General features: G+C 43.4%; 1 protein-coding gene across 1 annotated transcript in view; it reads right to left on the reverse strand.

The window, feature by feature from the left end:
• Window positions 1-862: 862 nt before the first annotated feature.
• Window positions 863-15,397, reverse strand: part of KLF7 (KLF transcription factor 7) — a 56,843-nt gene continuing 42,308 nt past the window's right edge. The window contains exons 3-4 of the mRNA XM_010127300.2: window positions 7,969-8,092; window positions 863-1,036 (exon numbers count right to left, since the gene is read on the reverse strand). Of these exons, the coding sequence (XP_010125602.1) occupies window positions 985-1,036; window positions 7,969-8,092 (176 nt within the window). The 3' untranslated portion in view covers window positions 863-984. The remainder of the gene's footprint in view (window positions 1,037-7,968; window positions 8,093-15,397) is intronic.

Consider the following 15,397-nt stretch of genomic DNA (forward strand, 5'->3'; position numbering starts at 1 on the left):
TTCGTGGAGAAAAGAGAAAAAAATGTTTAAGCTTCCAAATAAGCTTTTAAAGTTTTTCATTCAACAAATAAACAAGAAGTTCTAGCTATGGCAATAAGGTGAGGCCTATAGAGATATTAGGTGCTGTTTCTCAGGGGTTTATCCCTTGGCCACTTAGCCATCATGGCAGCAGCTTCCAGAGTCCCTAGTGCATATGTTGTGCAATAGTCAAAACAATAATTAAAATTAAAAAACCCAACAAAACTATAGTCCTCCGTGAAGTCTACATAAACTCAGGCCAAAAAGAGGATATTTGTGTCACAAGTGTCACTCCACAGTCTACTGCCATTAAGGCCACTGGTATTGACTTAAAAGGATCTCAATAGCTCAGTTCTAGGAAGAAGAACCAAAATCAAGACAGGTCAAAGTGTCTGTGAGAAGTCTGACGCATTGAACATTAGGAATTCTCAGACAAAGAACAAATGAACCAAGAGGTTAATTTTGGCTACCAAACTGGGATTTGGTTTTCTAGGTCATTGTTTTCCCCCCATCTATTTAAAAATAAAGTTAGTGCTACAAATATGCAACTTCAAGACGACATATTCTCCTATTGAGTTGCACTGAGAAGCAAGTTAAATAAGCCCCTCCTACTGCCGTCCACCTGCGGTGAAGCCTCCTCCGTTTTCTTTGATTTCCACTGGCAAAACCAGGAACCAAATCCAGGAGGGACGAAGTACTGTAAGCAATTGTTCCTTCTCATGGACTTCACCGCTATACCATTTCCTCGCCTGCATCTTCTCCCATCCAGCTGGGGCAAGGCATAAAGAACCGATGTACGTATTGAAGTATAATTGGGTGTATGACAGTGTGAGCGTGTGGTCTCTGTACAGAGGATTACACGTGATCAAGTTCTCTTCTCCTGCACAGCAGCATGTTGTAACTGGAGTTCCACCTTCATCTCACAACACTTAGCTCAGATGACATCCATGCCAAGCTGACTGATATTTAGATGTGTCTCTTCATGTGGAGAGCGAGGTGATCTGACCTGGAAAAACACCTGCAAAATAAAGCAAATGGAAACTGAAATAAATACAGGATTTGGGAAAACAGAGTTCCTGCTCCTTCCTCCTTATGTACAGGACGAAATATATATCCAGGTTTAGAGACATTCCTTAGATTATCCATGGATCGCCACCAAGCCCTTTGTGATTGACCTCTGTGACCACAGATGGCCAGCTATCATGGTTCTTCAGCAGCTAAATAGACTACCCTTCTCCTTTCTCTGCTCCTCTCCCTCCCTCTTCTTTCACTGAAGAAGAGTGCTCATCTATGCACCTGTAGTATAAAATCAAATATTTAGTATAAGTGTGTGTGTGTGCACATATAAAAAAAATGAAATAAAACAAATCATCTTTGCTCAGGTACCCAGTAACACCAATTGAAAAAAACATCAGTTTTCTCGAGTGCCCAGTACATGCAACAAGCACCAAAGTACGATGCCAGTTTTGAAAGTTGAATTCCCATTTCTAACTCCAAACTGGAAGGAAAACTGGTTCAGAGTTTGGAGGTTGACAATTCATCAGGCAACATAGCTCTCCTTTTCTCTCTGTTGGGAATCTGGGTGATAATATGCGGATGTTGATGAATGCTATCTCCCTAAAGGATATTGACAGAAGATAAGGTTTTATGCCTATTTTGTGAAAACTGAGAGACAGAGATGGCAAGGAAATATCACACAAGTGTGGTAAACCCAGAAAAAAAATGTCAGGACTTCAGCTTTCAACTTCTGTTCTTTATCCACAAAGCAATTTGTCTCCATCTCATAAGAAAACGTAATGTTTTCACATTCTCAACATGCAGATGGATGCTGATGAGATGGACTTAGAGCGGTGACCCTAGAGAACTAGTTGAATTTCAGGGCTGGTCTAAACGTGCAGTCAATTGAGAATATGGAAGGGCATGAATTTGAAATGAAGCATCTATTCTTGATTAACTCACCTTCTAAAAGCTTATGACTGCTGCCTTCTGAAATGACTTAATCCACTTGGGAAGGGGGTTAACATACTCAGAATAAAACACACTTAGTCTAGGAGAAGAGCAACTCCACAAAGAGTTAATCAGGAATTACTATTCTAGAACAGCTGCCTTGTAGTAGACATGCTGCAGGGCACTCACAGTAGCAGGAAAAGCAGCCCAAATTCAGGCACTTCACACCACCAAGATATTGTTAGAGTGATAAGGGAATAAGTTCTCAGGAGGACAAGTGTTTTTCTTCCCTGTCATTCAATATATACCCCATTTTAGCAAGACTGCCAGTAAGCAAGAATATTTTTTTTTACTTCATACCCATTAGAAAGGGGATGGAAAGCACCAATCCATTTCACACCCACCATCACAGTGTCATTAAAGATATCTATGGCACCAGAGCGTAAACCGCAGGACAAGTGGGTAGTGGTTCTGGCTGCCTAGCCCAAAGCCCTAAAATGGAGCCTGACTGTCAGAGTAGCAGGACTCAGACACTCTCAGAAATTAGACTTCTACTAGATGCTTCAAGTTAAGCACTAAAAAATGGGAGGTTTCCAAGTTCCCTGTAAATCTTGCCTTGCCTTCTTTCTACCCTAACCCAGAAGACACTGGCTCATTTATTTTACTAATAGCAAAACACATCTATTATAAATGTCACACACAAAGCACATATCTGTGGCTTTTGAGTAAACTCTTTTTGTAGGCTCTAAGGGCATCATGAAAAGCTACTTCCACAACTGACTTGCCTAGAATGTATCTTCACTGCCCCACAGACTTTGAATACAACAGAGCCACCAATATTGGTCTGAAGAATATCAAAATGGCTTATTGTGAGAATCTGGATAGCTCATACATGAGCACTAAATATTTCCAAAAGAGCAGTAGTTGAGTATTTTGTATTTTTCAGAAAGAAGGTAAAAGAACAAATTGAACTACTCAGTAAAAAAGCCAAAACCCAGAGATAAAAAAAAAAAAAAGACTCAGTCTAAAGGAAAACACCCAGAGGATAAACAGAGCAAGAGAAGGGCTGAGAAAGAGAAGCACTATAAAAAATGAAGAGATTTTAAATAGTTAGGTGATCTTTTCTGTCCCGCTGGCAGCACTCTCCTGCACAAGCAATCTATCTGCATCTACATGCAGAGATGAATGATCAAGAGATGCATTTTTAAGACAAAGAAACTTCATAAGAAGGCAACTTTCACAAGAAGAGCTAGATCCTCATCTTCTGTGGATGAGCATAGCTCTGCTGAAGACAGGTGTTTCCTACTGATTTGTAGCAGCTTACAAGGGGGTTAATACCTTCAGAGTGGTAAAAATTAAGAAGAAAGACTTCAAAATAGGATGGAGACTGCGTTCCTCCAAGCTCCTACATGGAGCACAGCGAGACAGACTTGAAGCTGACAATGGACACTTGGCTTTCAACACAGCAGGCTCAGCACAGCTAGAATTTTCTAGCCCTAGGGTGCCAAAATACACCCTTGGACCAACATCTCTCTCGTCAGTCTAAACTGAGAAAGCAGCATGCTCTGGCTACAAGGGCTGCCAAAACAAAACAACAGCTTGAGTGGCCGCCAAAAAGACATGCACCAGCTGGCACTTCAGTCTAGGACTAGTCATAAGACCACCACCCAAGCATGGCTTTTCCTCTTCGATTGTGTCTCTTACAGATGCAATCCAGGAAAAAAGTATGCTGAGTCACAGCACAGTAAGATCTGTTAAAAATATGGATTCAATACATTGTTTCACATCAATAACCACAGTATTAGCATCTAGTATATTTTTCAGCCCTAGAATATTTTTATAGCTAATAAAATGGTACCATATTTGCTAATTTATAGCTAATAAAATGGTACAATACTACTTTTTCACTTTCTCGCTGATCAATTTGGTTAGTTCTATCTCTTGGTAAGGTAGCTGATGCGGACATTTATTTTCAACAGTAAAACAGTCCCTACAAAATTTTGCAGCTAAATCACACTGTCAAGAAAAGCTATTGATCAGTGGACACATTTTTTTTTTCCTTCTGGAACTAAAGGCAGGATTGGGAGAGGCTACAGAGGATAAGCTGTCAAGGGAAACTCCTTTCTTCACAAATTAAGAAATAGCAGCTTGCTGGTTTCTAATCGTGCCCATGAGATAAGACCTTGCTCTACACTTCTGGCTCTATATCTCTTCCAGTTCCAGACCAGCTCTGCACATCATATGTGGATCCATCACAATCTTCCCCAGCACCCCTCCCCAAGTCCAGCTCTTCCTAGAAAGGACATCTTATGATAGAATAAGACATCCTAATTCTGAAAGTCATACCGTGATGCGTGAGACACAAATTCCCTGCTCCCAAACACAATTCCTTCCTTTCTCTTTTTGCTCTATCTCCTTAGCAACACAGTACTGCTCGGCACTGAAGCCTCTGCAGGAGAAAGAGGGAAGACAACTATGATGAGAAGAGAATATATTGCTCAGCCATCTTTCTTACCAGTTGTGGATTCTTCACTGTGGGATGTGTTCATTCCAGCTAAGTGCGCTCTTAGCTTGCTGTCAAAAAGGAAACCACACGCACGCAGGCACAAACACCCACACAAACACATACAGGAATATATACCCCAGTAGTCTGGCACTAAGCTGCTATCTCCTAAATGCATATTTATGCAGAACAAGTGAGTACCACTACTGTGTCATCCTCTTCCCTTGGCATGCTGAGGGACACTCACTCACTGTGTGAGGAACATAACCCTACTCTGTGTTTCTGAATAGCATAATTCCTGGGGAATGCTAATAACCAACATATCCCCGGTGTCTGGAAGGCACTAGGGACTTGTACGCTGCTTTCCGCACCACTTTAGCTGATTCTTCTTCCTCCCCTGCTGCCACCAAACCACACACCATTTGCAGTGCATATAGTGCTACTCAAACCAGTGGTAGTTTGCCAGCTATAAGTAACCATGTGATCTGTGGGCTGTGTAGCCCACAGATAGGGCTGGGACAGCTGGAGAAGAGAATCACGTCTTCTTATCTCTTTTGTTTCAAAATTGACCTGTACACAGAGGACATTAATATCCTTTTGATGTCAGACAGAAGGTCAGAGACACAAATGCATCTGAAAACAGCCTGGGAAGAGAATTGCAGCCAGACTGCGTGCACAACATTCCTCTTATTTGCTATTTGAATCACCACTTTAATGCAGTGATTGCCAAGGTATGGCCTTCACTTCTGAACAACAACAGGCATATGTTTAGTGCTACGTCAGTGTTGTTAAAAGTAGCTCCAAAAGACTCCTTAAAGTGTAGCAAGCTACGATGTCTGAGGGATGTCTGTCAATGATGGTGGGGGCAATAAAGGGTAGCAGTTCAAATATGGAGAAACTGTTCTTCAGCTGGGAACCCTGGCTCAGGAACGAGTGTCTTTAACATTAAAAAGTCTGCCTAAATAGCTAAGGACAGATTTAGGCACATGTTTTCAGTGCTTGCTTGAGGTGACATCTACAATAGGTGGTAGAAGAGAGATCTGTGAATGAGAAAAGAAGGACAAATAGTGGTATGGCAGAGCAGGCCAAAAGAAGAACAGGCACTGACACTCTATGAGCTACCAACAACTGACTGGGAGAGTAAAGACAAATCTGTCTCCTTTCACCACAGACAGATGGTATGTGCACGGAGTTTAACAGTGCCCAATCCCCAGCACTCTTAACTTATTAATAAATATTTTTCCTTCACCTAGAGATTCAGCTGAAGAGCAGAAAATCCATTAGGTGATGGCAGGAATATATCTCTTGACTGCAGTGACTGAGTTGGCTGCCAAGGAAAAAACATGGATAGGAAGGGATAATATGTAGAGGGAGAAGAATGAATACTTAACAAAGGGCTGAAAGAGACTGAGGAGTTGAAAATACTGACTGTGTTTCTTTAGATCTCTGCTAAAAATATTGTCTGTCCTGACACAGAAACCCTGGGGCTTTGTGTGTATGCCTGTGTGCGTGTTTGTGGGGCCAGGACAGTTAGTTTGTTCTTCAGAGGAAAAGAAAGGAGAAAGGCAATGTCTATAGAGAACATAACTACTCTCCTTCACAAGGGTGCTTATACAAAAGCAGAACTCCAGAGGTCCCTACTTGTCTTATCCTGTTCCTCATTTTGAGCAAACAAAAGATAATCCAGGGATAAAACAGAAGATAATCCAAGAGGAAGCCCTCCGTGGGGGAAGGGAGACGGGAAGAGGGGAGACAAGGGGCGAAGAGCACTTAAGGAGATGAAGCTCTTGGAAAGGCAGGATGTGAAAATGATCGAATTTCCTTCCCATAAAAGGATGGGGTCCCTTGTTTATGTCCCACACATCCTCTCTCCACACATGTTCTCTGCTGCTCTGGCATACCCAGAGGCTTCTTAGAGCCTTTATTGTATTACAAAATGTTTCCTTATCAGAGCAGAGAACCTTAGTGCTGCATTAAAAAGATGGGTAATTTTCTTAAGCCTCTTTTAAAAATATATATAAATAGGATTAGCTGGATAACATGTTCAGATGCAAGCACATTATTTGATTACTCAACACTGGATCCAGGTTTCACCCAGGGCACTGCCAATCTCCAGCTGGGGGGGGTGCGAGGGGGAGAAGTGCTCATTGTTCGATCCTGTCAGTGCTGTCAAGAGTCATTACAGGAGTAATTGCTTTTGCTCCACCCTAATTTCTTATCAACTGGGATTGGGGATGGGGAGGAGGGTTTTCTTTTAGTTTTGTTTCTAAATTCAAAGAACCTAGCTTTCAAAGCCACTCAGCACCGAGCAAGGAAGACCAGATTTTTCAGACAAGCTCATCATTCATTCAAGCAGCTAAAGCGGTGAGGGCTGCAAAAAGGAGTCGGCAGTGAGCAGCAGCAACCACGGCTCTCACTGGGAGTTACTGGGTACTCAGGTCACCAGGCAAAACTAGCCCCTCATTTCTGAGTGCCCAGAGGAGGACTGTTTCATGACAGGCTTTTCAGAAACCTTGGCTCTGGGTACCTGTCAGAGCTTTAAATCTGAGCCCACACAGAATGAAGGTGCAGAGTATTTCCCACATCAAATAGATGTCAAAGGTGAGATTTAAAACTGTAGGAAAAGATTCACTAATTAGCAAGAATGTGCAGAGGTCATTGATCCTACACAAAAAAAAAAACCAAACAACAATGAACTTGAATTGTAAGATGTGCCTAAATCACTCTTGTGCTTTTAAAAATGATGCCTTTTGCTGTCTTTTATTGACTCTCCACTGTTAAACCTGGGGAAGCATGGAGCCCTGGACTCAGTGGTAAGAGATTACAACAGTCATACAGAAATTAAGTGCTTTTGTCCTAGAGGTCTCCCGTAGATTTGTGGCACAACAGCCACACACATTCCCCATCATCGCTGTCGTACATCCATATACTCGTGAGGCACATTGGTCTTGTGAGGCCCACCCTGCCAAAATGCGGGCAGCCAGCAGTGGTGCTTAGATAGTTCTTGAAGTGGAGCAAATACAGGGAGCTCTGCCTTTGTGAGAGCCCCAGGCTCATAGGACCAGGAGATGGAAAGATATGGAGATGCTTTGTCAAGAAGTCCATCACTGATGTGGTCTAGAGCCCTCTGGATGTCTTCTCTGCTTTAAAAGTATTAACAAGTGCTGCCCTATGGACTGAATCCTGTGCCCCCAACAGACATCTACAGGTTTCAGTCAGACCTACATCTGGTCCCACATCTTTCTCTGTGCTGTGGGATGCAAACAGCATAGGCTGCTTAGAAGGATTCCCCCTCTGCCAGTCTGCCTGGCCACTGCAGCAGAGAAGACAGGGGCAGAGCGGAGGGTCCCTCCTTGGCTTGAGGATCGAGGCAGTGGGACAGGAGGCCAGAACGGACCCCTCCGCTGGGAGCCAGGTCTCTTGTCTCAGGGAGCTGGCAGCTCCATGCCACTTACAAAGTCCATATGTTACTTGAACATCGTGTTAGGAGGCTGCATTACCTGTCACAATGGTTGCATTTAAAGGGCTTTGCACCCGTGTGCTTTCTGTAATGCCTCGTGAGCTCGTCGCTCCGTGCAAAACGCCACTCGCACCCTTCCCACGAGCACTTGTAAGGCTTCTCACCTGCAGAGGGGAGGAGAGAACAGTCAGCGTGGCAGCAGGATTACTGAGCACTCAACTTGCAAGCCCTGTGTCTTCCCACCTCGCCTCTGTCCCGGTCAGGCAGGTTAGCCTGTCACATAATTCATGGCCCGTGTGGGATGGAAACAACTTAGGGCTTATGATGCGTGATACTGAGGATGGATCCAGCCCAGATTTTACCACTGCTATAATTCTTGTACAACCTTATTTCCCAACAAAACCAGTCCATTAATCTTCAAAGAAGCCCTCAGAACGTCCCCAAATGCCTGTCCTGCTGTGCAGCTGAAGCCTGACTTTCAGTCAGCTTTCCAGCTTGCTCTACCCTTGCCAGATGAATGATGGTGGTACCTGTGACTGTCTGTGCTGACACCTGAACACACTGCAGCTGTGCACTGCTCCACAGTGACCACCACCACTGAATCGCACACTTTACCCTGGCTACCATTTACGCCTCATTTGGCAAATTCACATCTGTTTCCCTCAAGCTTTCATGCCTGCTGCCCTCTAGGACTGCACCTTCTTCAGTTGCTTCAGACAACAAAAACTGTTCCTTGGTTCAAGAAATTATGCATCAGGACAGTGAGTGTGAGAAGAAAAACGTTTCTTCTTTAAATCAGCTGGTCCTTCAGGCTTTTTGCACTACACCTTTATCAGCTGTTATTCTGTCCCAAAATAATAACCATACCTTATACTGAAGGCAGTGAAACGGTGCAGTGATAAGACAATAGAGATTCTGGTCTGCTGTGTTCATATCTACCTGTCTTCTAAAGCAAACCAGCCTCTGTGGATCAAAGTCTGTCATGGTGTAACATCTGAAGAGTCATTAACAGCTTCTGATAAAGAATTCCAAGGTCTCATGCCTCCTCTTTTCTTAGGCAGAGCACATGTATTCATGTGCATACAAATTTACAGTCTCCCCCCAGAACAAATGCTCCAGTGCATCTCCTCCTATATAAACTCCATGTCACTATTCCCCACACATTCAGCACCATATGGATGCATTAGAAGGGGAGGGAGTTGAGATAAAATGCAGACAAGAAATCACTTTCACTACTAAGCGTCTAAGTTGGGAATTATAAACAGAGAAGGGATTATTTCTTATTTATTTTTTCTTAAAATTGCTAAGAAGGTGATCTTAAAAAACCCACCAGTGACCAAACTGAACTTGCAGTCTGTATGACCTCTCTACACCAGCCACGTGAAACAATCACTTGGCCACAGCAGATAAATTTCTCAGCGCAGAGATGCAGATTTCTATATTTAGCATGTCTATTCAGCAAGTAAACGAGTGAGATCTGATTATGGGAGACCTATGTATTTCAAGGTGACAAACTGGAGGGGCCAAAAGAGCAAGAAAAGTCAATAGGGCAAGAGAATTGCACCAAAATACGTGAAAAAAAAAAAAAAGAGCTGTTCTCTGGTGAGTGAGTTTCTGCAGACTTCTTATTGCACAGGCAGCTCTGCTGCACAGTGGTCATCCACCCCAGAGAGAAGAGCAGAGTGGGCTGAGATGTTATCTGGAGTTCAACCATTTTACTGGCCTCTGAGCAATATCTTTGGCTCAGTAGCTCAATTAAAGGATTCATTGGGATGAAGCAGTGAAGAGGGGGCAGTCGCCAGCAAGACCTCACCAAAATATCCATTCGTCCCTCAGTTTCAGGGGCAGAAAGGCCAGCCTGGATGTCTCTGTTGTGTGCCGCAGCCACCATGGGAAAATGCCCAACATGACAATGGACTGAGCCAACAATAACACCACCTCACTTAGATTGTGCCTGCCTGGTCATCTCTGCAGACTTGCCTTTTGTTCTTTTTTTAATAGGATTTCTTCAGGGGGAAAAAAAAAAGCAAGAAACTTCTTGTAAGTGAGCCAAGTGCCAATGTCTTGTTTCTGGGCTGGTTACTCAACTGTAATTTAATTCAGACACTGTCACCAGTGCTGGCCCCAGACACTAGAGCTGTAGTCACAGCATTCTCCCCCTCAGTCCTTGACATCCTACCTGGCATACTGCATCTGCTCTCCCCTCCTCAGAGGAAAAGGGATTTCCCCAGCCCTGGTCATGTCTATGATGGTGCACCCGTTTTGTCTGAACAGTTAATGCATTATTTTTAAAAGCTGTCAGTAAAGCAGCCTCGATGATAATTCAGCTTCCTCGGTTCTCTGACGCTCTCTAGTGCCTACCTTAGAGTGGAGACAGCATGGCAGACAAACTGCCTTGCAGCATATGTTTGCTATGCACACTGCAAAGCAAATGCAGATGACTGCTCTGCCAAATCTGGCAGGTACAGCCAGTCTGAAGGATACAGTCGCCTACAGAGCAGAAGCACGAAGGAAGAACACCCTAGGCTTTCTGTGAAACAAGGGCTATTAGGACTGAGGCTGAGTTTGGCTTGTTAACATTTGTCAAGAGCTTTGAAAATGTACAGTACTATATATAGGTTACAAGAGGCAGAAATGCCAAGCATGATTACTGGTAAACCCATGGGATGCCACATATCTCTGTTACTTGCTGCAGGGGCTCCTCTCTCAAGTGTTGCTGGTCTGGGCTTGTACAGCCCTGAGCTGAGTTTTGTTTTCAGATGCTTTTCCTCTGTAACCCAAGCCCCGTTCCACAAAATGTCAGACAGTACCTCTTTGTGCTCCAGACAGCACGCTGGCATAAAGTGCTCCGCATGGCACAAGATAAATGCAAAACAGCACGGTGACCTTTAAAGCCATGTCAGACGGCTCCTTGACCCAGAGACCTCAAAGAGGTTAGATTTCCTGCCCTCCTGCAGCTACTCCAAAACATCACAGGGCAGGAGGAGAGAGACCTCTCTATCTCTCCACATGAAGACTAACAACAGACTGCTTCTTTAATGGCTGCTTTCACCTTACCCAAAGATGAAATGAAAGCGTACCTTGCCAAGGTGCACACATGTAAGGAAGCATCAGCACGAGAAGGGGAGGAGTGTCCTCCTCCCTCACTTCTGGCAATGGCAGGGAGACAAAATGGGGAGGATTCTTTCCACATACCAGGCTGCTCCTCTGTCGTTGCAGAGGATTAGCAAGAATAAAAAGATAGATGGTGAAATCCTCCTCTGCTGAAGGCAATGGCAAAACTCCCACTCACTTCTACAGGGCCAGGATCTCCTCCTTTGTAACAAATTAATTATGAGCTTCCAGATCCAATTAAAAATAGGAACATCATGAAGCTGTGCCATACTGACTTTTTTTTCCGGCTCTAATTCCTCAAAATTAATAACCGCACTTAAAACTCGTGCCTGCAAGCCACTCCCAGGAAGAAGGCTGTACTCCTTAAGTCACCTTTGTTCAACATAAGGATCTGTGCAGTGCTTAAACAAATCCATAAATTCACATTTATACAAATGCATTCAACAGAGGAACCAATGCACATCTGAAAAGAAGCCGATACCCAGATATGCAGCTGTTTAATACTTAGCTCTTTCAGTTCAGAACCTGCTCCACACCATGGGGCCGGTTCAGCTTTCACATATCCACGAACACACCTGGGAAGGGCAGGCAGCCAGCAATGCAGACATACATTCAAGCAGTGAATTATGCAATTTTCTGAGATGAGTGCTAGTCTTAAAATAATGTACCATTTGCTTATGGAAAATATTCTAGAAATGACCCAGAACAGCGGCTTTCCACTCTTTCTAATTTTTCCCTGGGAGGTAGAGACTGCTACCTACTGATTTCAAGCTTACTGACCACACTCCAGTTTCCTCAGGCAGCGTGAGCATCAGTGAGCAGTGCAGAGCAGTAAAGGCAAGCTGTTGAGTGAAACATGCATTTGAAGGGTGTTAATTCTGGCTAGCTGGAGCCTGGTCCTGTGGCCCAAACCCATCTAGAGGTGAAGCATGCCAGCTCTGCACTTGCAGAGCACCTCCCAGGACAGGGCATCCAAAACCACGTGTGTGCTCTGGCCAGGCTGAACCAAACCACAGTGAATAGGGGCAACCAGAAGACTCACCTCAAAAGGGGACTTCTGATCACCAGAAAACACTCACACAGACACATCCGTAGTTGCCTGCTGAGAATCCCCAAGAAGCAGCCTGTGCACACCTGCAAGCACTAAGAGTGCTGTGCTGAAACCTACTGATCTAGAAGGACCTTATCATCAGAAGAGCTAGTGCTACAGAAATGCTAGTAGCCCTTCGGACTTGCTTTAGAGTTTCAGTCCATTGTGACTGCATATTTCCGTGAAGCAGCCTCTCCTCACTGGCTCTGTCCTGCAATCCACAGCCCATTTTAATATTTTCATCTTCCTGGAGCATATTTTCATACCCTGAGAGTGGGAAGTGTGGGAACAGGGTCTCTGTTCCACTTCTGTTTATGGCACCTCACACAACCTAGCTCTTCTTCTAAAACTACCTCCAAAGCACACCTCAGTACAATCTGGCCCTCCATCCTCCTTATTGCATCCAGCCAGGTCCAATCTGGTTACTGGAGGACAAAGATTTTTGCAAATTTATGAAAAACATGCAATAGTGAAGCTAGAATTTATGAGTCATAACAAAAATCCATCAGACTTTGGCAGCCCTGAAATCAGGTCACTATTCCTTTGGTGACTAAGACAAATGCAAGACTCTAAATGTTAGGCATCTAGTTACAATAATAAACAAATGATTGGTATAGCTTTCTCTTGAAAGCCAAAAATTTATCATCTGAAAATATGAAAGGGCCAAGCACACAATCCCAGTAACATTACCATGATAAACACACACCAGGTTCCCAGCAAAACATGATTGATAGAGCTGGGCTGGTTTTGTGATGGAGACACCGCACTGGTCCTTGGGACTTCTCCCTCCATTTTCCAGCCTCAGGCAGTCTTGCTGAGTTTCATCTCGTGCAACTTTAGATACCAAAAGCAATATCCACCTGCGGATCTTTAATGGAGAGACAAAGGCACGTGTGAAATGTGACACATCAGATCCCAGTCAGACTGGAATCAGGGGTGAATTTCTGTCCTCTGATGGTACAGGGGGCCCTAGCTCAACTGCAGGCAACTGTATCTTTGCTCTCCAGGCACAAAACAGAGAACATGATGTTTTCTCTCCAACACATACTTAGAATATAAACACTATACAAGCCTTCACAATAAATACTCCCTCACAAAACACAGCAGGGGGGATGTTGTCTCTTCTCAAAATTCAGAGAACCCCTGTACTTGCCACATACATCCCACAGACAGCCTCTAGGTCCTGAGGTTACTGGTACGAGAAGTAAGGCAGCATTCGCCACAGACATCTCACACTGGCTGTTTCAACAGACAGAACTAGAAACATTAGGTTACAGGATACAGAAGTACATAACCGAGATCAGCTGAGGATGCTGTCATGACCAAAAAACTACAGCACGCAATGGACGTATACATTAAGATGTATAATCTTAATATATATATGCAGTATTTATTGCCAACACCAAGAGTTAAAAAGTCACAAGTCCAGTCTCCCATAGAAATAATGAGATTTTAAAGAAGAAAACAAGAGTATTTGGAGATCATTTGCCTTTTGCTTTGCAGATAACCGAGGGCCATGATTTTAAACTTCTCTTTGCAGCCCTCAGGCTAGAAACATTTATTATCAAATACAGAGAAAGGAGTTTGCTCTCTATTCCCTGGATTTCAAGAGTGAAACTTTAAAAACAAACCCCTCCAGATTTTAGGATGTGCACTATAAGATCACAGGAGTCGGCAATGCTGTGGGATGAAATTCTGGCTCCATCAAAGTTATTGGAAAAATGTCCATTAAGGCTTGACTTTCACCCTTTACAGAATTAAACGTAAACAAAGATATTATGATTATCCACTCATATCTATTTCCTTATCCCTCCCCCGCACCCCACCTTAAACACCACAGCACAAACATATGTTGATTATAGTGCACTTAGTAAAACAATCAAGTAGTTTAAGTCCTCAGTCCTGCAATGCACTTCAGTAAGACAGACCAATCTTAGAAAGCACAGCGGAGAATCACAGTCAAAATCCTTGCTCGTATCAATCTGTGCTAAAATGTGGTACACTCACAGGACTCTTTTTGTCAGTATGACTGATTTAGCCAAAAATGCTTACAGAAACTGAGGGGAAAAAAACTCAAATCCTGTCTGTATGCACATTTTGAAAGCCAATCAAATAAGACATTTGTTGTACTATGTTTTAAGAGCTTCTTAATATTGTGTTACATAACTACACAACACTAGCATGCAGAGGAGTCTTTAAGAAGACAACAGCACACTCGCTGAAAAATCACCATGTGTTCTAATCCACCGTGAGTTATTTACATATAGTTTCAGGATCCAAAAAAGTTCTATGAAAGAAACACAGAACATTTCCTTCCTTTTTAAAATCCATTATTTAAAAACTAGTCAAAATGAAACAAGTTCTAAAAGCCTTAACATCTAAAAATATGTACTGAAAGATAGCTTTAGCTGCACTTGCTCCAAGACTGGTGTTCCTGGACAACCAGACAAACTGTAAATTACAACTGAAAAAGGAACTAAATCCAAGATTTCTTGCCTGGATTTCTCCCATAAAGAAGCTCTGGGGGCCTTAGCAGTGCAAAGAAATGTGTGAAGAATCAAGTAGTCCCACTGGCTTTTTAAGAGAGTGTTTTATTAACTTCCCTTGCCACCCCTTCTGAAAAATCCTTTTGGGACCTGCTCTTCCTGGACTGGTGACTGGGACCATGCTGCTGCAGCAAGCAGCAGTGTCACTGCAGGACAACTCAAGACATCATTCAGAAGCCGGTGCCCACGAGGATGTCGCTGGCGCAGACGCAAGTCACTCAGAAATGCCAGAAGCCAGTGGAGTTTTTGGTGAGAAGCAGCCCCCCAGATCGCCTTGCAGAGAAACGCCAGGCAGGCATTCAAATTTGTTTTGCATTTTATTATGAAAGTCTGCCACAGCACAATGGGATGCCTAATGTGGAACATCACATTAACAATATTTTATATTTATCTAGCACTTCTCATCTCCAAGGGTCTCTGAGAGCTTTACAAGCTACATACATGGCATACCAATGAAGCTGGGCCATAATTCTTCTAATTAGCTGAACATCAGCACACAGCACATGGCACAACAGAAAATGTTACCGGTCACTCCTCTCTTCCTACAGCAAGAGCTACATGATATTTAATAGAAGCATGTTGCAGAAGAACATTCAGTTTTAAGGACTCAGTTTTTGGACTAGATGACCTTTGAAGGTCCCTTCCAACCCTAACCATTCTATGATTCCTGAAAAAAATGAAATCTCCTAACCAGACAGGTCTCTTCAACACCTATGCTT

The sequence above is a fragment of the Chlamydotis macqueenii genome, chromosome 6, assembly GCF_036417535.1.
Source record: "Chlamydotis macqueenii isolate bChlMac1 chromosome 6, bChlMac1.mat, whole genome shotgun sequence".
NCBI lineage: Eukaryota > Metazoa > Chordata > Aves > Otidiformes > Otididae > Chlamydotis > Chlamydotis macqueenii.